At 41.4% G+C, this 27,863-nt stretch overlaps 1 protein-coding gene across 2 annotated transcripts in view; it reads left to right on the forward strand.

Annotated features, from left to right (window-relative positions):
- RAB31 (RAB31, member RAS oncogene family) overlaps positions 1 to 27,863 on the forward strand; it is a 63,521-nt gene that overhangs the window by 12,484 nt on the left and 23,174 nt on the right. For both annotated transcript variants that reach the window (XM_064443015.1, XM_064443014.1), the window contains exons 2-3: positions 13,903 to 13,982; positions 16,575 to 16,656. In XM_064443015.1, coding sequence (XP_064299085.1) covers positions 13,903 to 13,982; positions 16,575 to 16,656 — 162 coding nt within the window. The remainder of the gene's footprint in view (positions 1 to 13,902; positions 13,983 to 16,574; positions 16,657 to 27,863) is intronic.

The raw sequence follows: 27,863 nt of genomic DNA on the forward strand, positions 1-27,863 counted from the left end.
AGTGGAGAGGCGAGGAAGAGTTGTTTGCTTCTGGTTGTTGGTAGGTGATATACCCTGTACTAGGGCTCCGCTAATTTGGAGCAAAGGTCAGGGGCTATGAGGCTGCTTCCCATTTGTTAGGGGAAATGTCTTTATATAGCTGCCCCTGAAACTTTGCCTCCTTCCTCTCTGTCTCCTGTTGCTGCCAGAGAAAAGGGATCAGGCTTTCTTTTCTCTAGGACTGAAGTTTTCAACTGATGTTTCAGCTGGCATTCGTAATTTATGTGGCTTTTTCCTTCCTCTTTGGTATGACATGCAATAACAAATTGCAGGTGAGGTAGTTACAAATTGGGAGGGGAATGTCTGAACGTAGAATTTAGTTCCTTGCTGAGCTTGGACAGGCAAATAAGAAGGTAATTCAGCCCTCTTAGAAATTTTTCAGGCAACTGCTGGACAGTTTTTATGTTACCAAAATAGTAAACTGAACACCAAGAGCCATTTCCTGAAATGCTCTACCTAGTTGATGTTCATATAGTTCATTGCATAAGAGCTTCTGCCTTCATTTAATAAAAGAAAATTACTTTGTTGGGATTTGTAGCCAATCTGTAATATCAGACTGTAATGTTTGGATTGGATTATCAATTCTAGACTGTCTGGAAGATTTTGAATATCTTCTATTTGGGGACAGGTAAATCAAATCTTTTCTTCTTCCTATTTAGTAAGTGACACTAACAAGTCTCTGTTTAGAAGTTATGGCCCCTAATGATAGGATTTAACATCAGAAGAGACAGGGTGATGGAATATGAACAGAAACTTGTGTCAAACAGCAATTCAGGTCAAAGGTCCTTGCCTTGAAAGTTTTAGCTTCTACAAATATATGTGGGGAAGGTTCACTTAGAAAAAGAACTTGGTTTGGAAAGAATAACACAGATTTGTTTATCCAATTTTTTTGCTGCCAAACTGTACTAAAAAAATCATTTGTCAGGATGCTGTTGCCTAATGTGTTTACTGAACTAGGAAAGCCTCAGGTTATTTATGTATTTAGTCTGAAAATTGAATTTAGTTTCTCTGATCACTGCATTGCACAGTGATGATGAATGATATTTAACCAGACTGTTATGCTGGTGTGTGTGCATATGGCCTATAGAGATAACAGCCCCTGCAATCAATACTCATTATCATTGACAGTGTGAGGTACACTGACTTGTAAGTTACTTCCTTAACACTATCCCTTACTTAATTGGCCCTGAACTTGAAAAATTATCAGGATTCCTAAGCAGATAGTATTCACACAGATTTTTACTGTGTTTTAAATAGGAATTTATCTGTGTGAAGAGTAGCATGTCAAGTGGATTTTTGTGACTGCATGTATATTTTGAGGTAGAGTGGGTAGGAGAAGGATGGCAGTGTGCAGATATCAAAAGGTCTCCTAAGTTTGTCTAGAAAATATACTCTGACCATCTGAGTTACCAAAATCAGCTGTTTCTCTTGGTAAAGTTCCATGGGCATTAAAGCAGGACTTGCAATTTTTCTTTGTTTTCCTTTGGCTTTATTTAGCTCCTTTGTCTTACTTTGGCTTTACTTAGCTCATCCCTGTTGAGGTTTCACATGCTGGAGAGATCTGCTAAGTTTGGTCTTGGTCGGCTGGGGGCGTGGGTGGGGGGACAGACACGATGAATGGTGACCACCACCTCTCTGTGGCACCACAGTAGGAATTTTCCCATGGTAAATCGGGGCTCTCGTTTCTCCTCCTCACCTGAAAAATGAAGTGAACATGGAAGTGATCATAGCTAAGTATACGTGTGGTGCTCAGCTGGGAATCGGTAAGCCAGTAACAGGGAGAAGTTTTAAGGGTGAAGTGGGGTGGTGGGAGTGAAGAGATGAGAATATACCATGGAGTGTGAGATAATATCACTTACAGGGCACCTGGCAGTGTAGGTTTACCTTCTGGTCTGTGTTATATCGGTCAGGAGGATCCTATGATTCAATGATCAGTAGAGAGCAAATAGTGGCATGGTTCTTGTTTGGGCAGTAGTGACTCTATGAAGTCCCATGGCTATAGATCTCCAAAAAATGAATGACAACAACAAAAAAAGTCCCTCTGAGGCATACAACATTGTTGATACTTTGCAAACTTGGGTAGTTTTTACCTTTCATGGTCCATTAATGCAGTGATTTATGTGTTGGATATAGGCATCCCTTTGCAGATGCCTTTGCTATGTTCACACCACTTACTGTCACGCAGGGCTGCTGAGGTGGTGACAGCAGTGGGAGATGCCCATGTTTCCAAGAAGGTGCTCAAGCACTCTCCTTCTTTCCACCTCCATCTGTCGCACTTGTCTTGTTCTTGTAACTCGATCATGCATTCCTCTTTCCCTCCTTACCCAGGCTCTTGGCTCCCAGCTCACTTGAACAATTTTGCCAGTGCTCCTTTCTCCATTCCTCCTGTCCCAATATGGCCAAGTTGACCATTTCTTTCTCTCTTAGTACCAGGAGTCACCAGGTGGTGCTATTTCCCAATTAAATGCCCTCCTTTGCATTGCAGCGCAGCCCAGCCCTTGTAGAAGGGATTTATGGTGTTTGGTTTTGTGATGGAGCTTTCTTTGGTGAGCAGCTGTGTCAGGTAGCGAGGGGTCTTGCTTCTCACCATCTGTTCAGTCCTGAGTCAGTTTTTTTGAAGCGAAGTTGTTCCCTGTGAGTTAATCAGCCAGTGCCTTGTTCAGCGTTGAGGTCCCAAAAAGGCTGGACTGCTTCTACACAGTTTGTGACCACAATGTTATTCTCAAAAGCCGCTTTACTGTAGTATAAAGTGCAAGCAAGTCTCACTAAGGATGTCCTCAGGCTTTGCGCTGTTAGGTCCCCCCCATCCACTGGGAAGGTTTTTTACTCATTTGTTGTCATGTGCTGCTGCTCCAAAGGAGATTTCTCTGTGTGTGTGTAAGACTGCTCCCTGAAAGGTGCTCCTCTTGTTTCTCCTTTCGTCCTCTCATCTTATTAGCTAGATTGATACCACCTTATTTGCAGCTGCTTTTTATAGAGATCATGCTCTTTCTTGAAACTGTAGAGGATGTTCAAAACAAGGAGTTCAGCATCTTAAACAAATAGCCAGTGCCCCCAAAACCCACAATTTAAAATGGAGGAATGCAAATAAACGCCAAGTTCCTGTCTTCCTTTTCACCAGGCTGAGCACTTCTTCCTCCACAGCCATCCATACCACATACTGTGAAGGGCATAAAAAATTGATTGATTGAGATTCTGCTCTTTGATTTCAATTTAAAATCCTGTATTTCTCTCGGCAGTTTAGCTACTGCTCTGAATTTGATAACTTGTGTGGAGAGGGGAAGGAAATGCTTAAAAAAAAGACATAGAGAGTTAGCTGGAAATTTGATGTTGGAAGCAGTTTCTAAAAAAAAATTAATAATGATTGAAGGCTGTTACCTTTGCTGTCACACTTATGCTGGCATGGCAGTGTGGTTAGCTTGCATTTTGTATGGTAAGATGCAGTGATTAAACATATGTATTTGAATTAGAGTATGGGTTTGGGGTTTGTTTGTTTGTTTTTTTTTTTGACCGAAGTAGATGAGCTTTAAAAGTTGCTGAGTTGGGCTGGGTTGGCTGCAGTGATAATTTGTTGTTATTATTTTTTAATATATGCTACAGTGTTGCTGTTCTTGAGTCATGTTGGAGAGAAAGGAACTGAGGCAGCTGGAGTACTGACCCACAGGCTGTTTTCTACATCAGTCGCCTTTCTGTTTGCCTTATGGTTTTATTTATTTTTTTTAAATTCTATTGGAGTTATTTTAAAGAAAGCTTTGAAGGAAGCTTATTTGTTTTCTCCCTTTCCCTCCACAGCCCCCTGTCTCATAAATAAAAATCACTTTATGATACCCCCCCCCAACTTTACACACAAAAAAGAGTTGGCAGGTTGCAGAAGAGCAGCATGGTTTCTAAGTGCTGGGTGAGTAAATGTACAGCAGCCATGTGGGCCACTTTGTGATTTCTTGGGTAGCAGATAGTTTAACTGACTGCTAATCCTGCCACCCACTGCTAGTGCCGTGTAAAATAAGGATTTGTTCTTTACTACTGATCTAATGCCATGTCAGTCACTGGATTATGTACAAAGGTAGCTTCCTTTCTGACTAGGTCATCTTTCCAGCACTGTCTTGCCTTCTGTCAAGGTGATAATGTTCATTCTCTTGAGTCCCCACATTTGGAGAAACCTTTCCTTTCAGAGTCAAATCTTCAGCTGAAGTCAGTGGAGTGCCTATTTGCTGCCAGATGAGAGAGAGCACTTTGGGCAAATCCATTTGAAAACCAAGTGTTTGCATGGAAAGATATGGCCGGTCCACTCATCTTGAAGTTATTCAGGCTGCAGCTGTAATTCTCCATGCCTTCAACTCAGCATGAAGAGCTTGAGATTGGAGCCCTAGTTATGATAGCAGGATAATGCCAAGTATCTTGGAAACACTTTAGGAGAGACTTTGGTTTCATATAATATTACATATACAAAGATACGAACGTCTCTAGGAAAGTGATTTTATTAACATTAGCTACTATACAGGCATTAGATGCACTTCAGCCTCTCTCATCTCTGGCCAGGCACATTGCTTTGATAGGATGATAAAATGCCTTTGGCCATCTGTGCTTGCTGTTGTACTTTAGTTTGGTGAGGCCATGGTGTTACTTGGGGTCTCTGGGCATATCTCTGACATAAGTAGATAGATGGAGAGATTGTAACTAATACTCACAGACCTGGTGTGGGGGAGGGCTGGAAACAGTCTTTTTTATCTATGAAAGTGGAAAGGATGCAGCAAAGTATTAAAGAATGTATATTTGAAACTCGGGCATTAGGGATTTTTGCCTCTAAAAGATTAGTGGGCTGGGATCTGGCCGAGAGCAATGGACCTGTCACAGTGAATACGGACAGACTTACTAACTCCAGAGAAGCCTACGAAATGGCAGGACAAGTAGGGCTGTGTTCCCTGGCTCCAAGTATGGCAGATAGCAGAGCAGCTATGTGTGCCTAATTCTACAGGAGGATGTGTGCAGGATGAATGTGAGAGGAAGACACGTGCTGGATAATCACAACGGGTAAGGGAGCCAAAACCCGACAACAGGCGTTTGGTTTTGGTGGCTGTTTGGGAATGGGAGAGGTGGACAGGGCTGTGGATGCATCCAGCTCTGAGGCAAAGCAGATAGGCACTGTATGGGTTTTGCTATCCACTGTAGACAAAATGAAAACAAACTGAAAGAAGAGATCAGATGATACATTATACATTCAGAGGCCAGATAGCATTAAGCCCTGGCCAGCAGATATTTTTCTATTTTAAAATAGCCATTAGGAATATACCAGTGCTATTGAAGATGCATATAAATACCAAATGAACTTTGACACCTGACTGTCTCTCAAGGCACCTCAGTGGTTCTTTGTCACTGTATTGTCTGAACACTTTACAACTATCACTGATTTAAATCCTCATAATGCTGTTACAAGGTAAAATCAAGTAACTGTTGTTTTCATTTAGCAGCTAGTGAGCTGAGAATGATAGAGCCAAGAATTCCTGTGCCAAATGCAGTCCTTGCAACACTAGGAGGAAGGATTGTATTCTAATATAACAGGACTGACCTGGTTGGGAGCAGTAAAATATCTCTGAGAACAAGTGGTGCACTTCCTATGTGTAGAGGGAATTAGAGTTAATCTAATTCTAATGCATACCAGAGGAAAAAGCCTTATTCTGTACCTAATTCGTGCTCCACAACACCAGTGTTGGCCTGAAATTGCGCTAGCAATTAGAAATTATGTGTAGGGTGTTTTACTGTGGGAGAGTTGACACAGACCATCCTAATTTTATGGGAGTAATATACTGATGGATTTTAAACTCACAATACATGGCAATATTTTAAGAAGGGCATGCGACAAACAGAAATACAGACAGGGATGGTCTTGTAAGGTTCACACATGGAGAGGTGACCAAAAGAACTGTGGTGGTTCCTACTGAAGAAGTGAGACACTGCAGAATAATCCTCCCCCTAAAAACACAGTTGCATCATAGAGATCTGTGTGCTTGTGCTGCGATCTTGGGGAACTCAGTTCCACTCTTCATTGCGAGTGGTATTGTTCATCCCGCAAGTACCCTTCGCTCAGGAACGTGCATGATAGCGCATGGACGGACCTGGAGGCCAGCTCTGATTCTAGTTCTTCCCCTTCAGAAATTTGCATTGCAACTGAGTACACCCCAGACCTTTGCAGAAATTCCTTGTACATCACTGGTGGCATAAGGCCATGTCTGTTGTCGTTTGGAGCTCTTGTTGCAGAAGTACGTTGCCAGGCTTGTATAATTTTTTCAGAGTACCAGAGATAATGAATAAAGTCAACAGTTAAAGGCGGTGGTGATGGGGTAGGGAGGAAAAACACAGCAGACCTCTCATTTGGTAGAGGGCTTGGCTAGGAGCTGAAAAATGGTGCTGTCGCTTTGGGAAGCAGGCATGCCCCTGGGCCAGTTCTGTAGCTCTGGAAGTGCGGATCCCGGCAAACCAACAGGAAAAGGATCTTTTAGAAGAGTCGTGTTGCTCACAGGGGAAATAATCTATTTCTCATTGTACAGGGCTGTAGCGAAGATTAGAATTTACAAAAATTGTCCTGAATGAGACGTGTATCCTTTTGACCGCAGAAGCGAGGGTTCAGAGCACCTCAGCCTGCATCCCTCTGGTTCAGGCTGAAGCCTCAGGTGGTTTTGTGTTGGTGAGGCAGCTGAGAGCCAATGTGTCAGTCTAAGGGTTGCTCTTGTATTTTCATTTGTGCTTGTGCAGTGGTGGGATTTGCTCACTTGATACGTCTTGCAGATGGAAAAACTGAATACAGCGAGAAGCTATTTGCACTTCTTCCTAGACACCACTCAGCAGTGCGTGGCTGCATTTTCGCTGGGACAAGCCTGACACTTGGCAGATTCAGTTCAGTTCCAGGGGTGTCTCTGAACCCAGCTCTCCTGAAAGGTATTTCTCCTTACAGCAGTGTCTTCAGACAAGTAAGTGATACCCAAATAGAGGGGAGGATGAAGGATGTGTTTAAGGGTAGCAAAAGTTTATTGGGTAGAGTGATTCTTCAATTAAAATACTGCCCTTGGAAACTGTTATCAGGAGTCTGTCATGCATAACTCTTCCTTGTATGTTCATATGGTTGATAAAAATCCAAAGCCAGTTTCACATGCTCTTCGAGCCGCCTGCCGCAGACTTCCAGAGCAGCTGTAACTGGATTAGTAAGACATGGAAAGTATTGCAATGCTGCCTGCATCTGATCGTCTGAGTAATGATTAAAATGTTAATGGCAGACATAGTGGACTAAAGCAGGCTGCAAATTGCAAAGATTTATTTTGTTGTTCAGCTCGTTGCTTTTTTACTGCCAAATGAAATTTAAAAGAGCTGTAATCCTATACTCAGCCTTACCACAGCACGTGCCTTTGGGTTAAGGACTGGCACCTCCAAAAGCGTCAAAGGTGCTGTGTGCCAGACCTTGCCCAAGGGGTCACATTCCTCCTAGATACCAGGCTTGACCAGAGCTGAGCGTACATTTCTGCAAAGCCCAGTGATGCTTTACAGTGCAGGCCCAGCAATTTGTTTGATGATAGCTAATAAAATGCTAGCCATCTAGCAGCGCTGTGATGTGATTACACTGCTGTGAATTTTCAAATTCCATCAGAGTCCTGCTGAGGGTATCGGGAATGGGCCAGAGGGACTCAGCTGTAAATCAAAAACTGAAGTGTGGCCAGTTCTGACAGTGGAAAGAATGGCTATTTTAATGTGCAGGAGCTCAACTGCCAAGTGAAAACCAGCTGCGCTTTACAGAGCTACTAGAATGAAAGGTCTCTCTGCATCTGCATTTTTTGTGAGACTCATTATTTTTCTTCCCCTAAATTTTAAACCATGTCTTTCTACCTCAGATTTGCCTGGACAGTTGCAGAGATTTTGAGTTGCAGAGATTTTTTTGTGTGTGTGTGTGTGTGTATTTAAGATATTAAATGTATTGATGATAAAGGACAATTTTCTCTTTTTTGGCAACTTCATACCAACTCAAATGTTTTCATCTGTATGTCTTAATTACTTCAGCATGAAAGTTCTGCACTGGGCAAGGCAAGGACCTCTCCTTCCTATCTGCTGTAGTGCTGGCAGGAGTCGAATCAGTGTAACAAAGGAGAATTTAGCTGGGGAAGTCTTGAGCATAAACTGGCTCCTCTGCTTTGGTTTTTTTTTCATTCCAGTTAGTAATGAACCAGCCAAGAAGTTTGTCAGTTGGCATAAATATGTGACAGGGAGACAGGAATTGCTGTTTCTCTCAATAATCAGGAGCAGCCAGCTTCGTCTCTGAGCAGATCCTCTTCCAGGATAGTGGGACAGCTTTTTGGCTGTAACCTTGTTCTGTATGTTTGAGCAAGCCTCCCTCGCGCCCCCTGTGTCTGAAAGATGACACAAGGCAAAGTTATGTCACTGCAAGGTGCACTGAGACGATAACTGGTGGGCCAAATTTGACCACGGTTGTTTCTGGTGCGTGTACTTATTGCACCTCTTGATGCGAATCTGTCTTGAGAAAGCTTCAGATTAGCTTGCTGTGGCAGGTTCCAGTATTGCCTTCTGCCTACAACCTAGGTTTTTGTTGGTATGAGCAGCTTTGTAATTCCAGCTATATGCATGATGAAGAAGCGACGCCATAGGAGGCTGCCTGGGGGTTACACTAAATCAGCCCTGACTGCATTGGTTGCACTCTTTTTATCCTGATGAGGGATCCTTAGATGAAGGGCTGAGCTGTCAAAGGCTCATCGTGCCTTTGCACTTAGGGTGGTTAGCAGGTAAGCTTTTGGGGAGGCTCAGCACAAAGAGGCTCTTGAGGGACAGATGCATTCCTGCTGTAAGGTGCAGGGGAGTCCTGCCGAGTTTGGTGGAAGCCGTGTGAGCCATGGGATCAGTTTCTTGCTTGTGTGAAAGGATAGAGGGTTGTGACTTCCAAATGTTTCTCATATATTGTTGAAATAATATTGGCTTTACCTGCTTTTCTGGAGCATGTGGTATTAATACCTTCCAGGCTGCTAGAGTATGAGTTTTCTTCTTCCAATATGCAAGACAAACACATGTTAAACCCAGTCAGTTTTAATGAGACCTTTGGCTGTAGGTCATCTCTCAGTGAATCTTTGTTATTACCAGAAATGCTTTGGAGGAACAGACATTTTTAATTTTTAAAACTTTATACAAATTGAAATACCGTGGATTGAATCTTGGCTTTGTCTAAGCTGATGGGAAAACTTCCATCCTTCTGAAGGAGCCATGTGTTGTATCCCTGTTTTGTAGAGATGAGTTCTCCTTTACTCCTCAATGCAGATTTTTGTGGCACCATCCCCAGGGTATCTCAACCTTCTTTTAAAGCTGAAATGGGAAGTAAGTCATGAGATCTTTGGTGGTTACAAGCTAGATGTTCTTTTTTTTTTTCTTACTTTGCAAATGGGAGGACAGAAAGCATTTTCATTCAGTATGTTTGTTCTTGGTGTGCCATTTCCTCATGTGAAATGCTATCTAGTATGCTTGTTTTATTTGCGTTTCCAAAATCCTAGAGTCATAAGAGGATTTTTGCATGGTTTATCTAATTTTACATATATTTAAAAAGCCCTCTGTGATAACATAGCACAGGAAGATTCTGAGTAGTCAAGAATAAAATAGCTGTTGCAGCAGTGTGCATAATTATAGGGCTGCTGTTTAGTCATCAGTCATATGTGTGGATTTTTTTGTGAATTCAACATTTATTCCATTTTAGATGTAAAAAGAATTTACATGAAGAGTTTAGTTTCCTCAGCACAACTGTACTTGACCCATCTGAATCTATTAAAAATATTAAAATATCAAGACTAAAGTCCTAGTCAGGGATGTGTTTACAGAGTAGTGTGGGAGAAGTGCTTGGAAGCCTGAGCCCTATGGTTGTGCAAAGGTATAAATGAGACATCCAGATTTAAATTAAAGAGCTAAATTTTTCTGCATCAGTTTTTTCTGCAGGATGCACACATCTGGAACAGTGGATGTGCTGCCTGTTTGTAATGGGAAAATGGTTTTCTTTCTTAATATATTGCTCATATTGAACCTCTGCTTTTTTTTTTTAAAAAATCTTCCTCTATGCTGCTGCTAATCAGCCAGAAATCAGCAGCTCAGTTGTTCGCCTACAAATTAGTTGCCAGCATCCTGTAATTCTGCTAGCTTGAAATACCATCTCACCTCCTTTACAGTAAAGTGAACCAAGGAGAGCCAAGTGGGGTGGTTCTCTGCGAGCAGGAGTGTGGGTGGATGCATTGTTTTTTGTGGCATGCTGCTCTCCATTCTGATGCTCTTAAAATCCTCATGCTTAAATCTGTGGGTAGAGGATTTTAGAGGAATAGAGAACGTCTTTTCAGGGTTAAGGGTTAAAAATCAGGAATTGGTCGTGCTTGCATTGATTCCTTGTATTTATCAGAGACATCTGATATGGCTTCAAATTTCCATATCTGTTTTGGATGTCCAGTGGGAGATTCTGAAGTTGTAGCTATTTCTTCTGGTGAACTGATAGCAAATAATTTACTCTGGATTACATTTCTACTCCTTTCCTTCCTCCCCACCCCACTCCACAGTTTTTGCTTATCTTGGTACAATGCAGTTTATAACTGATATTAAAAGCAAAACATGCAGTTGGTCCTGTGAGTGACTCATCAAATGCACCATGAACACCTTGATTCAGAATAATTATTTTATATTTACTCCTTTCGTGGAGTGGTATGCTCTTGATCAATTAGTGTAGTGCTGAAACCTTTGGATTTCCCATGGATAAGGATTTTTCTGAAGGATTGCAGGATCCGTTCCTTGAAGTACGATGTAACTCCTGAGGATATTCTCAGTTTCTGAAACTTGTCCAATCCACTCAGCTCAATTCCGCTGTGACCTTCTACATAAACTGAAATGTTATTCCTTGCTGTATGTTTGATGTTATATGTACACCAACGTGGAGTAAAACAAAAAAGAAAAACGGATTAGAGAGTGTAAAAAGCTGGCAAAAAGCAGAACTCTGAGAACTGAAAACATAACTCACCTGCATGCCTGAGTGTTACGCAGGCATGTGGCTTGACAAGTCTGTTATAAACATTTTGAAGAAAAAGGGAAAAAAAAAAATCCAAGGATGATCAACCCCATCAGATGTTAGAAAAATGGATGTGTGTAGAGGAAGACCATATAGTAAAGGAAAAGTAGGTGGTAGCAGGAAAGCTTTGTACAGCCTTAGCATGGAGGTTTAATTTCAATGCATTGCTGAGAAGTGAATGTCTTTTCAATGTCTTTAAAGCAACCATGCTTTCCTTCACTTCTGTGAGATTGACCTGACACACAGTTCCCTGTTGTCAGTAAAAGATAAGGTCTGATTAGCAGTAAAAGATTTCTACTAAGTTTTCAAGTTGTATAATGTTCATGCACCATGATTTGCTTTGCTTTCAGGCAGGTGAGCATCTTGTTTGATGGATGCGAGTACGGTAACATGGACAGGAAACTGTCTAAGCAGTTTTAAATCCCGCGATGGAGTGACAATCACTGCCTTAAGTAGGAAGCTTTTTCTTTATTTCCTTCCCCTCTGTGTTCTAATTATACTCCCGGTAGCCAGCCGTTTCCACCCTCCAGGCAACAAAACAGAAGCTGGGAGTGCTTGTTTCAACTGAACTCCTTGGTGCAATAAATTGCCTGGCTCCTGCAGAGCGGTGGCCACTGGCTGCAACCATGGTCATTCAAAGGCAGGTTAATTTGTGGTCCAAGTCCATTGGTTTCACTGGAGTTACACCAGGGGTAAATTTAGCTCTCTTGGTAGCCCAAGCAACCTAGGAGCAAAGTGTAAGAGGGTTTTGAAGCTATTTGAGGGCTATCACTGTACCTGGCACAGGCTTAAGTTCAGCTATGCTTGCTGTGAGAGATGCAAGGGTGATAGAAACTTTTAAAGTTCATTTAATGTTAGCATGAAATGTAAGATCCACAAACTGCAGGATGAAGAGGTAGGGAGCTTCCAGGAAAATGAGCTAAGCTTTAATCCATGCTTGTGGATGTCACATCTCTGCCAGAGACCAGGATCCTCTTGCTCGGGAGCTGTAATCGCAGTTGTTCTGAGTGACCTGTCAAGGGAGCTGAAGGAAATACATGAATCTAAAGCATCACTGGGTCATGGGCGTCAATGTTGAGTTTCAAGCATGGTGGCAGAAACTGTGTCCCCACAAGGGGGAAATGTAATTCCTCGCACCCAGCGGGTGGTAGTTCTGGTTTCTCCACAACGTTTAAAATCTGGAATGAAAATTAGATCCTCAGTTTCAGCACAGAGGACCTTTTTTTTTGTTTGTTTTGTTTTGTTTAATATGTGCTGCCATCCTGGTCTAGTAATTGTGCAGAGATGTCAGCTGGAATTGATAATGAAGGCAAAATTTGGCAATAACAACAGGATGTGTTGCTGCTATTGATCAAAGGCTACGGGGCTGGTTTTAAACACTGCTCCTCTCTTTGATCTTTTTTCTTATTGATTGAACACAGTAGATAAACAACCATCTGTGTAGCATGAGCATTTGTTATGGCTTTTAAGCTGACTAAGGACAGCTTTGAATTAAATATGAGAGTTTAAATGATGGTTTTCTAATAAGTGCTGTCTATAAAGGCTTTGCTTGCAGTGGCGATAGAGTTTCATTTAAACATGGTGAAAGGAAATCTTTACGGGCATTCTTTTTCTTTTGTATTCAAAAATAAGAGAAAATATTGCAAAACGTTACAGGAAAGGCAAAGGCGCTTTTTTTTTTTTTTTTTAAATAAGTGGTGATGTGTGTGGTTCTCTCAACAAACTGCATTCTCTTGTCCTGGCATTTTTAAAGAAATGTATGTAAATTAGTCAAGTGTCTTAAAATGTGGATACAAATGGAACTACCAAGTGCAATCTAGTAGTTCTGCAATCACTTCAAATGAAATTAATAGAAAACTTTCCATTGACTTTTTAATGAGTCAGATTGGACCCTGGGCTGTCATTGTTAATGTCTTGGAAAGGTCAGGATCGATTTCCTGGCATCCTTTTTGTCTCTAAGGAGACTCTTTGCAATTCTATGGGAGACATCGTGATATTGCTATTCTTCTTCCTTGATAATTGTCTATATAATTTATGTTGTTCTACCTATCATCCAAGGCTTCATGGAACAGCAGAGACAAACTGAAAAATGCAGCTTTTTGGGGGGTGGGTAAAAAAAGACTGTTCCTGCAAATGGAAGCAGCATGCCATGCTGCAGTGTAAAGAGCAAGTTGTGTTGCTTTTAAAGTAATGCTGTTTCACTGCAGTCCAGTAACACAACCTGCACAGGGATAGTTGCACATCTCTGGGGATGCAACTCGTAGGATTCCTGCCTTTTCAAAACCACCTGAAGCCTCTGCAAAGTTTCCACCAAGCAGCCTTGTTTGTCTTGCTGTGGAAAGGTTAGTTCTACTAAGTTAGTGCTGTCAGAGTACTAAAAGGTTGGTTTTAGTAATCTAATGGAAGACTGGAAGCATGCTTGGGCTGCCCTGCTTTTGCTGGGTAATGTACCATGTGTTTGCAAGCACAGGATTTTCTTGTACAAGTAAATGGTTATGCTTGAAGTACTGCAGTCCTTGAAAGAGGAATATAAAATCCCCTCAAAAAACCAAACAGCTTGGAGAGAAGGGAATGTTGGGAAGGGGACCAGGGAGCACCATTCACAATGCTGACATTTGAAAAGGATAATCCACGTGCTCACTTTTCTTTTGAAATGTTTAATCTGCCCCACTTCCCACTAGAGAGGATGTAATTTCACAAATAAATGTTTGACTGTTTCTTCAGGTGAAGTATTGATATCTAGAGTCTCTTGAACTCACTGTCATGCTTTCCTTTATTTTCAGGATACTGGGGTTGGGAAATCAAGCATTGTTTGTCGATTTGTCCAGGACCACTTTGATCACAATATTAGTCCTACTATTGGGTAAGTACCACACATAATATCTTTTTTTCTTCTATATATTTTTAACTCACTGCTCTCTGCTGAGCTTGTTTCTTTTCCTTACTTTCAAGTCTCTGAATACTGTATGTCTTTTTTTTCTCCACTTTATCAAACTCACTGAACCCCTTAGTCTCCTTTGATGGCTTTCAGCTCATGCTACCTGTTTAGAGAGTCTGTCTGCCCTGAACCAGGTCTGCTCTGCTCTTCCTGTTCTGGGAATACAGAGGGGGCCTCAGCTTAGCTATACTGCAGCATCATCTGTAATGGAGAGGCTGACAGAGCTCTGCCATTCTCCTCCTGCCATTGGTGTCTCTTGTAATCACATCTTCCTCTGGGGCTGTCCAGAACCACACTGTATCGACTTGTGTTGGGCATAGCCATGACTTCCAGCTGTTCTGTTTTGATTTTCTTCACCCACCTTACACTTGGCTGGTGTCCTCTTCTTTTCGTCTTGTCAAGAGCTTCCCACTTTATATTGTGGTTTTGGTCATTGGACCTTAGGATTAAAATCGCTTTAGTTCCGGCTGGTCAATGAGGTGTCGAACCTGATCCTTGGAGCTTAAACAACCAAAACCCCACAACCCAAAGAGGCACACTGATCTGCACAATGACCAGGACACCCCATGGCTGAGTACTGTGGGGAGCCCTTTAATGTACATATGTTGTGTGTCCTGGCAGGCTGGGCTGGAACATGGACAGTGTCTGTTCCCAGGTATGGACATCCTTCCATCTAGGCTTAAGACATGTTACATTATCCTGTCTTTCTCAAAACAGGGACAATGCAATTTGAACTAGGTAGAATTAATTCATACCTGTTCTTCTTTAAAAACTGCCAAGCTTCCATGTGTCAGACCGTAAGAAGCTGATTAGTCCTGCAGGTGGTTACAATTCCAAAATGTTTTTCTTTTCACATCTTAGGGACAAATCTACTAAGTCCAGCGTTACCTGGAGAACTTTGAAAATTTTTGATCCCTTACGGAAAAGGAAGCTCATATGTAGTGTTCACAAAGGAGTAATTTTGGTGGTAAGGGCTGATCTGGCTTGTGTGTTAGAGCTGTTTTAAATCACCAGTGAAGGATTGGTATTGATTGCTGTGTGTTGTTCAGAGGGTTGGACGGTATCTTCCAAAGCTCTGCCTTTTGATGCATGAAGGACTCTCAGCTGGAAGTTGCACGTTGAAGTTCAGAACAATTTTGGACTCCTGAGTGTAATGAATAGAGAAAAATGGACAGAGATAAAGGAAGCGTGTAATGAATAACATTACCGACTGAAGGACACTTTGCAGTGAAAGAATTTGTGGGAACTTGAGTAGTTCTTTACTTCTAAATCATCATCAGCCTTTTTCCCCGAGTAGTTGTTGTTGCTAAGTAAATGTCTTCTGCTCAAATGGAAAAAAAAATCCCTTTAATTTTCATAATCATGATAACAGAGGGAAATTATTTTTCTGTTTGAAGATTAAAATGTGAAGGCTGGTTTGCATGCAGGTGATATTACTTGTCTATGTAGATAAGGTTTTTATTTTTACTTTCTTCAAATTAATCAAATGTTTTAAGTATACAATCCTTGCAATCTACAGTAGCTACTGCAGCTCTAAAGTTCCTGCTTTTGAAGTTGTAAAGTTTTGCTTAATGCTTTGAGAAGGAGAGTGACAGCTGAAAGCACATATCCTGAAAATAACCAAAGAAAAGGGTGTACTTTTTTTTGCCTTACTTAATATTTTTATAAGGAATGCAGCATTGTTAAATTCGAGTAATCTGAAAATGGCTATAGAGGAGAACTCTGCTATATCTTTCTCAGGAAATATTTTGATCAGTGATATGTCATTTTATGTCATTCAGTGCTTTTGTAATAACAGTGCATTTTATCACATGCCTTTCTGAGCCAGGAAAAAAGTTACCACAACAGAAATTGTCCAGCAGTGTCCAGATAGGATGGGGGGAGGGGGCAGGGAATCTACCAGAGTTTGTCAGTCTCTCCTAGCCAGTTTTTGGTTGAAATGCTGTAATATAGAAGAAGGCTATAAACTTGTAACCCTCTTTCTTAAAAGAAAAATCACACTGTGAAAACACAGACAAATAGTATTTCCTACAAAAAATACAAGAAGCCACAAAGATTTATTCATCTGAGTTGAGAGAGGGAAGAACTTTTTGTTCACCACATGCATTCCAGCAGGTGACTCTTCTGTTCCCTGGTGATCCCTTGTCTTAGGTTTAACTGAAGAGTTGCACATTTGTCACCTGGTATGATGCTGGCTGATGCCTTTTGCTCAGGTCCATATCACCGAGAAGATGGAGCTAGCTAACAGCAGAAAGCTACATGTGAGTGGCAGGAGCATTTGTGGTCCTGGGGCCATGCACAAATGTCCTCAGAGGCTTTTCCCTTTTTTAAAAATTCATTTATAGGTACCATATATTTTACCTGAGAAAGTGGAGACTTTCACTTCTGTCAGCATTTTATCAAGGTTTTGGAGTTTCCCCATATGCAGCCTGACCCAGCAGAACTGGCTAAAGTCTATAGGTTGTATATTGAGAGTATCAGTCATGTTGTAAACTTCTGCTGCTTCCTTCTTTTCAGAGCATCCTTCATGACTAAAACTGTGCCTTGTGGGAATGAGCTTCATAAATTTCTGATCTGGGACACAGCTGGTCAGGAACGGGTGAGTATTACTTCTCAGTACGTCTTTTGTTATTCCCGTCTCTTTTAATGTCTTGGGATACTTTTTCTAAACCTTTCATCTTCAGAAGACTTTTAAGTATAAACTTACTGAATCTTTGCAAGGCTCTGCAAAGCAGGTGGTCAGCAGTCACTGAGTATATAGATTCCCATTTCACAGGTGGGGAAAATACAAAGGCAGGCTGACCATACTACTTGCCTTTAAAAAAAAAAATTAAAAAATCCTGGTGTGAATTGTCAGCCACTTTCCTCAAGACAGCTCGAGCAGTGCTCAGGCGGTCTCCAGCTCCCCTCTGGTTTCATCAGGTTTATGTGGCAGCTCTTGTTGGTGTTGGAAAAATACTTGACTTCCAGCACATGGGCTGGCGGTGGTCTGAGCTTAGCTGATGACTCCGGGGTTGTCCCGAGTTGGGACATTGAATATGGGCATGGGTTATGTCTGCTGTATTTATATTGGAAATTAGCACCAGCAACCTGAACCACTTAGTGGTTTTGTCTTAATTTTTTGAATGTGTGAAGTGAATTGCTCAAACTAAGTAGCTTTTCCTTTGTCTTTTCAAAAAAGCCATAATGGAATTTATGGGCATTAGTTCATATGGACTGTAGGTAAGCCTGGTTGGTCATCTATTTCTTTTAGTAGCCTCAGTGACAGTAGTAGACAGTAATAGGCTGTAAAACTGTAGAGTTCTCTTAATGTATGCCCACATTTATCTTGAGAAGTTTGAAAGAAATGGAAACATGCACACATTTTAAAATATCTTCAAACTTTCTTGTGAAATTGCACTGTTCCTGATCATAGAAAAGTGTAGCTATGCTCATGTTAAGTTGGGGTAAACTGAGACGCTTATACAGGCTGTATTGTCAAGTACTGATACATCCCACCGGATTCTCCATACCTTGTATGTCAATTGCGGGCGATGAAGATTTTTGCTGTTCAGTGCAGGAAATGCTTGTGCTTTTATTTACAATGCTCAGCATGACATAAATTGGCCCTGACAAAATCTGTTGACTCTTAGCAATTCAGTATGTTATTTATGATGGGAAAACTGATCTTGAAAAAGATATTTGAAGTGTAGCATTCTTTCCCTTGAATCTTGTTTGTTCCATTTCTGCATAGTCTGGAACTGTTAACTGACTAATTATTGGGAGAGGTAGCAAAGGTTTAGTTTTCTTTCCCATAGTTTGAGTTTCCTTGCTTATTCTCTCTTCCCTCTGCTGCCCTGCTCAGTGTTCTTTTGTTTTTAATCCTTTTAGCTCTTTAGCACACAAAATTCAGTTCTGGACATTTAGGTATACGCATTAACCTATTTTTCCATGTAGTCTTAAGATTCTCAAAGCTTTTTTTTTTTTTTAAAGTAGGTGAATATTAATAAAGTTGTATTTACTGAACTAAATGATGCCTCACTTGAGGCAGGAAGGCAGTGACTGAGCTCTGACTCTTAGACACAAAATCCATCCTTCCCATCTAGTCCCTTACGTTTCCTCTCAATTATTTTTAAGCTTGTCATTTTTCAAACATCTGCTTTCCTTTTTGTTTCTTGTGTGTGTGTCCAACAATGATGAGCAGTGACCACCACAAACCTTCTTAAATAGCTCAGAATCTATTACAGATAAGTTATATTACAGGTTTTCATGTGTAAACATGACTGGTAACCTCTTTAGGCCAGGGACTATCTTTTTCTTCTGTGTTTGCACAGTCTATTCCTATTCCTTCACTAGGACTCTAGGAAACCTGGGGTGATACAGTAAACAAAGTTGGTGGCTGTTGAGTGCTAGCTACCGAGGCATACAAGTTTCCCAAAGTGAGGTCCATACTGTTCCAGATTGTTCTCTGTCCTAGAACATCCCCGTTTTACTGCTAAACACATGATGCTTCTCAATAGCTTATTCACTTTAATTTGTGTCTGGAATTTTGGTTACTTTGGCTTGTGTTGTTCCTTCTGACCTGCTGTTCAAGAACAAATATCTCCCCCTGTTAATTTCTTTCATGTTACTCTCTGAACAACAGTGATGACCCAAAGCTTCCAGCCTACCTCAACCTCTGGGCCTATTGCTATTTTTCATAGTGTTTCATAAATGTCTTCTGAGTGGTGTTTCAGCTTTGAGAGCTTTTGTCCTTCCCTTGTTCTTTGTGATTTTCGCTGAGGCTTTATGTTCCACTGTTAAAGTCTGGAAGTTTTGTTAATACCCCTATTGTCTATACTGCTGATAGCAGTGTTCAGGACTTCCTGCTCTTTCACCATTGCCTTCGTTTTGTTTTTTCTCCTAAACGCAAGGCCAAGTATAGGACTTGCATGTGCTTATTCTGGAGTCGGGGCACTCTGCTTCCCCAGCTGTGCCAGGTGTTGGTGTCTATGTGCGATGTGGCACCTTCACAGCAGAAGAGCCCTGGGTGAAATTTAACTGAAGCCTTCTTATGCCATGAAAGTTAAGCTCAAACTTTGCCCATGGTAGAGGAGGCAGGCGAAACAACAGCAGCAGCACTTCTGTGCTCCTTGCTCATGAGTTTCATGAGTGTTCTTTTCGTTTTTCGAGGGGTTTCTCTGGGCAATGAACTGGGAAACTGCCAGTTTGGAGAGTGTAGAGAAACCACTCTTAAATATGTTAGTCACAAGCGCTTATTTATGCAATGCTCTGTGAGATCCACTGTGCCTTCTGTCTGCCTCTGGTCAGCTGGGAGAAACTGTAAATTCATGTGGCTACTTCTGAAAAGGAGCTGTGTCCTGGGTGCTCAGAGAAGTCAGCTGGAAGCGCTCAGCACCCCCTTGAGGCATTAAATCAACTTTCAGATAGCCACTTGTAACGTTGCAAGCCTTCAGAAATGCTGGTCATTGTTGCGTTTGGAAGCTTGTGGGAACACCCGAGTTAGCTGAAGAACTTTTAATGTACAGGCCAGCCCGTCTGAGGTTGGTCATGGTGAACAGATAAGTTCTGATTCATATGGATAATAGATATAATATTTTATTTCTTTTGTGTCAGGAAACTTGGAATTGTAGGCAGAGTAGAGAGGGAACCAGAATTGCCATTTTGTGGGAAATAACGAGCAAACGTCACTCCTGCAGAATGACAATAATGCAGCAGAAAATGGAGATCAAAAGCGTTTCTGTCATAGCCATGGTGGGAGTGAATGCTCAGCGTGCTTCTTGGAGAGGGGGATGTAGCTTTCCAGCAGCTCTCACTGTGGAAAATGCACATTGTACTTGATTACAAAAGGAGGTATCTTCTTAATCCTTTTATCTTGTGGTTTTTTTTTTCTCCCCTTTTTGGGTAGGGAGAACCTTAAACTGGCAGCACACTTAACAAAATCCCCCTGCTTTCTGTGCTTAATTACTGGTCTCTGCAGACCCAGTTGCTATCAGACAAGCTCACTTTATTCTGTTTCTCAGAGTCACTTTCCCTCCACCCAACTATTTTCCAAATGTCACTGTTTTCCCTATCCCACTTTTCCCCCATCAACTTTAAATTGTTGCTGTGTGAACTTCAGGACTTAAATGCATGACAATTATGTTATTGTTTCCCTGCTCTAAGAAGAGTCTATTCACAAGTTAGTTAATGATGTTTTTATTAGCATATATTTTGGTTCATGGTGCCCTAAGTAGCTTCTAATTACAATGCTTTGTCTGAATACCTTGGGTGGCTGCCAGCTCTCCATTTTGCCAGCTGAGGAATATTGGAGGAAATAGTTAGGGAGCCTGAGGGCAATGTTTCTAGGGCAGGATAATTTATCTCTGTCCCTTTTAAATTTACTGTGGTGAACTCTGGGATTTTTAATTTTGTTTAATAGAAGGAGCCTCAATTACTTGAGCCCAATTTAAACCTTGATAGGAATTACCCTGAGTTGTGGGCTTTTTTTTTTTTTTTTTTTTAAAAACGTGCTCCATTTCCAGGAAAAGGCTGACTGATGAGATATCTACAGCGCTTTATAGCCCCATCTCCTCTGAGTGACAATAGTTGTCCTGGTGATCAGAGACAGTGTCACAAGGAAAGGAGTGAAAATCCTCCTTGAGAGGAGGACTTGTCCTTGCTACAGTCTTGACTAGGATGTTTTCCCTAAGCTGAGCAACATAATCGCTGAGCTTATGGATGCTTCCTCTGAAACCAGACTGTCCTGAGAAGAGTTAACATCAACCATCAAAGATTTGAATTACTTCTGTAGTCAAGACACGGCCTAAATTTTGCTCTACAGTTTTGTATAGGTGACTCTGACGGTAGCCCACAGCTCGCTCAGTGTGGAGGTGGTTCCTTGTATGTGGTGTAGGGAGCTACTGCTCGCATGCTGCAAAGGGATTTGGTAGTTTGTGCATTTGGGAGAGCACAAGTGGAGTTAGAGCTAGTAAGCGAATATGTTATTTTTACTATTTTTAGATTGAGCGTAAAGTATGGTAAATAATTTAGGAGATGCATGTGAATGTGTTTTTTCTTAAGCTTCAACAAACTTGTAGCATGTGTAGCTTGACAGTGAGCCATGGTTTAGGTGTAGTGTCTTTTGCATCCTTTGTTTAATGACTTTAAACTTCAGAAGGGCTAAGCACAGGTCACTTCTGTGATATTGCAAAAGTTTTCTAATTATGTACGTTTTCTGCTTATTTAAAATATCTTCAAAAGATTGTCCTAAAATGTTGGAGTTTTTCCCTCTTCACTTTAAGAATTCTTAAATATTTGAGAAAAATGCTCATTCTTATATATGTATCTTCTTCGATTTAACTAGCAAAAAATACCTGTAGGTTGGAGCCAGACAGATCTTTCCTGATTTATTCGGCTTGCAAATCCTGAGAACTGGCATCTCAGCCTTCAATCATGTAAGGAAAACTACTCAAGGCTATAAAACGCTAAATGGTATCTGATAGTGGCTTTCATGCATAACATTTTTCCATTTGCTCTTTGCCAGCTGAGAATGTCAGGAATTTTGTATCCCTCCCTGTGCCGCTTCTTGTGCAAGAAGCTTATATGTCAGGATAATATGTTTGACACTTACGTTTTTTCACCTTTGCTTCTCTCCACACCCCAATTTTCTGGTTTTTGGCAGCTGCTGCCTTGAAGGTGACAGGAACAGGGCATGTAAATGCCCAGACTTGGGCAAGTAGAGGCTGCCAAGCTGTAAAATAGGTACTGTTCTTGGTGCACGGACTGCTTCAATGAGCTTGTGCAATGCAGATGCAGTGGTGGCAACCTTTGGCTCTTCCCGTGTGGGAGCTTACCTGATCCACAGATGCAGTTAAGGCAGCTCTCCTAAACAGGCTGGTAGTAACGTGTTTCTGGCACTGGTCTACCATGCTCTTCATCACAAGAACCCCAGCAGTTCAGGTTGTAGTAACAGAAGCCGAAGTGTGAGGAGGAATCTGCTTCAGGTGGGTTTGCGGATAAGAATGAAGGGGTTTGTGGGGGTAGCATGGCAGAAAGGGCCAAAGACAGGAGAAATGGGACAAAATCACCTGCAGAGGGGCTGGGAATGGACGCCTGAGCGAGGGGACTGAGGTGCATGAAGGTCCTAGTCTAGAAAGGTGAGTGCGTGTAAAGGAAGGGGAAGGAAGTTGCAGAGCTATGTCGCTGCTTGCGCACATAAGCGGCTAGCAGAGAGCCAGAAGCTGTGGCTGCCCTTACCATTAATGGCACCCAGATAAAGAAGGGGTAAGGATCTCTAACACTGAGAGGAGCCAAGTGGTTTGGTCTTGGCCACTCAGATGCAAGGTATGTAGTCAGAGAGCAGCTTCTCAAGAATGAGAATGAAATCTAGTCAAACGATTACAGCTGTCAGGAAGCAAATCTTGTGCTGCTATGCACCTGCAGATGCTTGAAAAGGCACCAAAAGGAAAAATCTTAGCTGAATTCAGCCATTGATGTGAGAAGGTGTGTAACAGTTGCTGAGCACTGGCCTGGTTCTGCATACGCTGTGCATCCTTACCCTTTCCAGCCATGCTTGTAGGCAGAATTATAATCCTTTTGCAGCAAGAAAAATAATGTTATTCACAGTCTAGAATGATAAAAGCAACCCAATAGAGGGGTTGTGGGGTTTTTTTTGTTGTTGGTTTTGATTTTTTTTTTTTCCTCTTGGCTGCAGAGCTTGGAAGAGACAGCCCTGCTGTGGCAGTAAGCCAGCACTGGGGTGTAGCACTACAGGATAGTGCAAAGAACTGCAGGCATGAATTAGTGTTCCCTGGTGTGCCTGGCAGATTGAATGAATGCAGGCTGTCTTCACCAGCATTTGTCAGCCTCTATATAGATAGGCAGGGGTAGTATGTTGTTTTTTATTTCCATATTTATTTGGCCTCTGTTTTGCTTTTTAAACCAGTATTACATCAAACATGGTTAAGAGACTTTCACTACCACAGCTTGGGTGTGATTTGTGCTGTGTTCCCTTGAATTTGTTTTTTACTTTTAAGTGTGGTAATATAGCTACTCTCTGGGTTTTTCTTCTTCTCCATTCTGTACTGTTAGTACAGAGGAAATGGGAAAAGCATTACCCGTGACCAAATATACCCCTCCAAGATGAGATGCCCATGAAACAGAAAGCAAAATGTTAGAGAGCATTTAAATCAGTGGTAAATTCCTTAATGGCTGGTTGGTTCCATTTTTCTGCCCTTTGCAAGGGCAAAGCTTCTGTCGACTTCAGTGAGGTGGGAAGATTGGGGGTGTGGAATCCCGCAGTGCTCCTAGAATCAGCAAGAGCAACTCTGGTTATGCTGAACTTGCATTTGCACCACTTACAACTGAACTTGTCCTCTACGTTGCAGGGCTGTACAGCTGCAAAGTTGGGTGGTTTCTAGTCAGATCCTGAGAGAAAAGGGGGACCTGCTTTCAGAGGAAATTTCTTAACATGCATGTGGCCTCACTGCTTCTTCCTTAGTGGCAGAGATGATGAACCACAAGTGCGAAGTGGACGTGTTGGTAGAGGAGCATGAGTACGAAGGTGCTCTGTACCCACTTAGCATTGCACCAGTACTTATGCGACTGTGAAGGGATACAGCGTGCTGTGTGGCGTCCTCTAAGGAAGAGAGTCTTAAAAGTCTGCATGAAGCTACCCAAGTCATTAATTTTGGGTTTTTGGTGAGATAAGTTTCTTATTTATATTTTGAATGACCCTTTTGGCCTGGCTATAGCTGTTGAATTGGAAAATGTGCCCCTTAACTATTACATTGCATGGGTTAGTGACCTCAGCCTCACAAGTTGTTATCAACCCCTACAAAAGCAGAACACGCTAATGGGTGGTGGAAGTGGGTCAGTATTTACAAATAGCCACACTTCCTGTGGATACTGATTGAGAGGCACAGGGTTTCTAAATTTAGAATAATTTAAAATTATGTGATAATAATTTAAATAATTCCAATATATAATAATTTACAATAATCTAAACAAATTCTTAAATTTATTCTAAATGAAATAGATGAGCTGCTGGTGACAGTTTACTCATTATACAAACATGGGAAGTATTCCCGGTGCCTAGAAGGATATGTGGAAATGGTAGGACAATAGAAGGAAATGGTCGGGATGAAATTTAGTAGTGTAAGCAGCAAGTCCCTGTACCTTTTGACGCGCAACAAAGATGTATGCTGTAAAGTTGTAGGAGATTTTTTGGAAACAGAGAAGGAAAGCCATCTGTGATTGTATTTACTGGTTAAAGGATGATCATGTGTGTATGATGCAGCCATGAGAAATGTGATAGGTGTTGGGGGGGGGTGTGTGCATTTAATACTGTTTTATGTCTAGAGCACTGCCTACAAACCTGGCCACTGGCAGTCAGGAACCATGAACTGAAACTGGGCCAGGTGCAGAGAAAGGTGATTAGACCCCACCTTCTCCCTACTACCTTATCTTCAGACTGGAAGAGCCCAGTTTAGCAGATTGGCAAAGTTAAGACTGAAAGACTGCTCTGTATTCATATTTCAGCTAAAGGCAGGCATTGATGCTTGAATTTTAGTAACTCAAGGTGCAAGTAAATTACAAATAGTTTAGTAATTAGGAATTCAGAATTCTATTAATTGTCAAAATAATATGATCCCTGTAGGAGTCACATGGGAAAAAATTGGGTGATTTTAGGCTGGGTCTTGATCAGCTTTTGAAACAGGTTATGAGTGTGGTTACTTGTGATGGTTGGAGCTGATAGACAACTGGTTTGGGTCCGTGTTTCCCTGTTCACCCGAGGTAGCCTGAGCTGCTCCTGGCTGCAGGTGGGGGTGACACCTGTCAGAGCGCTGGTGTCGGCTGTGGGTTATGGAGGGGCTGACTCCCTGGCAAGCTGGGGATTGCGCCCTGGTGTCTGGGTGGCTGCCTAAGCATTTTAGGTGGCCCTTCTGGAGAAGAAGAGGAGCTGCTCTCGTGCCAAATCTCCAACTGCTCCTGTTTCTCCTAATTTTCTTGAGAATTACTGCATACAGAAATACTGAGCTATGAAATCAAGGTTATAGATATTGTAATTCATAATGCAGAAGGTAGTCCTGTGAGATTTAATTTTGTGAACTGCTTTTCTGTTTGTCGGTTGTTTTGGGTGTCTGTCCCACATTTGGTCCTTGGCAGGTGAAAAATGTGCATGTTAGTATTTTGTATCCCTTTAATTAATTTTGCATGACACACTTTTTCCAGGTAATTAGGCCAGAAAAAGGTTCAAGAGGACTTTGCTTTTGGGCACTGATTTAAAAGAAAAAAAGAAGAAAAAAGCGCCAAAAAAAGGGAGAATCAAATAAACATAATTATTTGGATAATATTTTTACTAGTATGTTTGTGACATTGAAAAATCCATGCTCATAAAACACATTTGTTAAGAGTCTATTAGATCATGAAACTTACTCAGAGTTACAATTTTTCAGCCCCTCTTGATTCATTCAGCATTGCAGAGAGTCTTTTCCTGTTTTCTTGTGGATAACAGTGATTTCTTATGACTGGGCCATAGTGTATCATCCTAGTTGTTTATTAGACTGTGCAAAAGAATGACGAAGGGGATTTCATTCTGGTTTTATTTGATATTCTGTACTGTAATAACTGATAATAGTTGTTACTAGTGTACTTTCAGTTGTTACTAAACAATTTCAGTGTGCTTTTTCTTCATCATAGACCATACGAAATTGCATTAAGATGCATTGTAATCCCATTTTAGTCACTTTGTCAAATGTATAATATGAACTCTTCTGTGTCAGGTTTATCCGAATGGGAATATAAACTTAGATGCCAAATGAAATCTATCACTTGAAATTAAAAAAAAAAACAAATTTTGAAACTACATGGCCAAATATGGATGTTTTCTCCTTTTAAAATGCCTTATAGCTAAAATATTGCTATAGGATCATGAAAGAAGAAATAACTGTCCTGTCAGCTGAGCAAGTAAGTAGATTTTCAATAGAGTAGGGAGGTAATACCTATGCGTTAACAACACCTATTGAACCTGAGTGTCTTTCAAAGGCAATTGTCTTCCTGAGCCTAGCTTGCTGTGATCTTGCCCTCCTTCTTTCCAAGCTTGTGAGGAATTGGAATATTTAAGTAGATTATTTTGTCTTAAGTAGCAGAGGAACTACATTCCTCCTGCATGCTGTGCCTCTGGTTGCCACTTTTTATGTTTCTTGATACAAGCAGCAGGTCAAACACAGTTTGACATAGTTTGGCGTTTCTGTTACAGAGATGCAACATGCTGTTGAAGTGACTAATTAGTCTCCCCAAAGGTTTCAAAAGATATTTTCTTTGTTTCTGCATTTTACCTGCACTGATTTAAAAGGATTATTGCTTTCATTGTAGGGAAAAAAAGAGTAAAACTGACAGTGGCAGTACACTGTACCAGGAGGGAAGTGTACAAAGTAGTTCTGCAAGTGCAGAGCTATTTGAGTGTGGAATAAAGTGATGTGAATCTGGCTTCCAGTGGTCCTGTCCTTCCTCCTTTTTCTCAGCCACGCTTTCCCACCCCTTCCTTTTGGCTGAGCCTGGGGCATATCTGATGCACAAGCTGATTTGGGAATCCAGCCAAAAATTAATCCTATCCAGAAAATGGTAGTTTGCATCCTGGTTCCATTAAAATCTACTTGTCCAGGATCCAGTGAGAGAGGTCAGCTTTTCTGTTTGCTTTTTAAAAATTATTAATTTTTGTTTTTACTTTCTGGCCCTAGCACTGCCGATATTCTTCATTGAAACAGCTGTTAAAGAAAGTGTTCTTGTCACCTGGTCAAAAGAGAAGGGAGAGAAATTCCCAAGATGTCATACAGGTTCTCAGTGTGCTTTCTGGGCCAGTATTGAAGGAATTTGAAGCATGTGTGTTTAACTGCATGGCTCCTGTGAAATGTGATTACTGTTGTCTGAGAGCTCTTTGTAGATTCATGAATACCTTGTAATCTAGATTAAAGCCAAATCAGCATGTGTGTAGGGTGTGTTTTTTCCAGGAGTTTACAGACTGGGAGGGGTGTACAGACACCATGAGAAGTCAGATCTACCTTCCACAGTTAAGGTCCCTGATTTCCAGGGTACTTTAACACAACACGCTGGAAGCTTCTGTCATGGTCTGGAAGCCTAAAAATTCTGGAAAGTGTTTATTGCATTAAACATGCAAGTAATAAAGCCACACTCTAAAAGCCCAGAAGGCACGCGTCTAATCAACTCCCTCAGGATCTTGGCTGATTCTTTTTCTTCAGACCTTACTTCTTGACTGATTCCTCTTTTTCTCATCCTCCTTCCTGCTGTTTTCTCCTATTAATGAGCTCTTCCACCTGCCTCGCTCCCCAAAACACTTCAGCACTCGACCATCTGTCACCGCTGCTGTGCATCCTTACTGTTCTAAGAGAAAGTATTGACCTTGAGCTGGAGTGTGTGATCTGTGATAAATAGCTTACAAACTGGCAAATGAACCAGTATTACAAATAACTCACTTTATACCTCACACATGAAGCAGCATGAAGTATGGAGGCTGCTAGGTCTAAATGCTCAGTTCGTAATTACAGTTCTGAGCAAAAGATGCGTCCAGTAAATCTCCAGAGGTTTGCAATGTAACACATGGATCCATGCACACACACAGGGCAGTGAGACAGATACCTTGTCCTAATAATGCATTTGATTTAGGAGTTGACCTCAGCTACTAGCTGCAGCTTTACATGAAGCTTTTGCAGATGACTTTACAAATAAAAATTTGTAAAATGGCTGTGCGAGTACAGTGAGACTAAATGTATTTTCCAAGAAAGATTAATTTTGCTTTGCTTAAGACTAAGTTTAGTTGAATCAGCA

The sequence above is a fragment of the Phalacrocorax carbo genome, chromosome 2 (genome assembly GCF_963921805.1).
Source record: "Phalacrocorax carbo chromosome 2, bPhaCar2.1, whole genome shotgun sequence".
Lineage (NCBI taxonomy): Eukaryota > Metazoa > Chordata > Aves > Suliformes > Phalacrocoracidae > Phalacrocorax > Phalacrocorax carbo.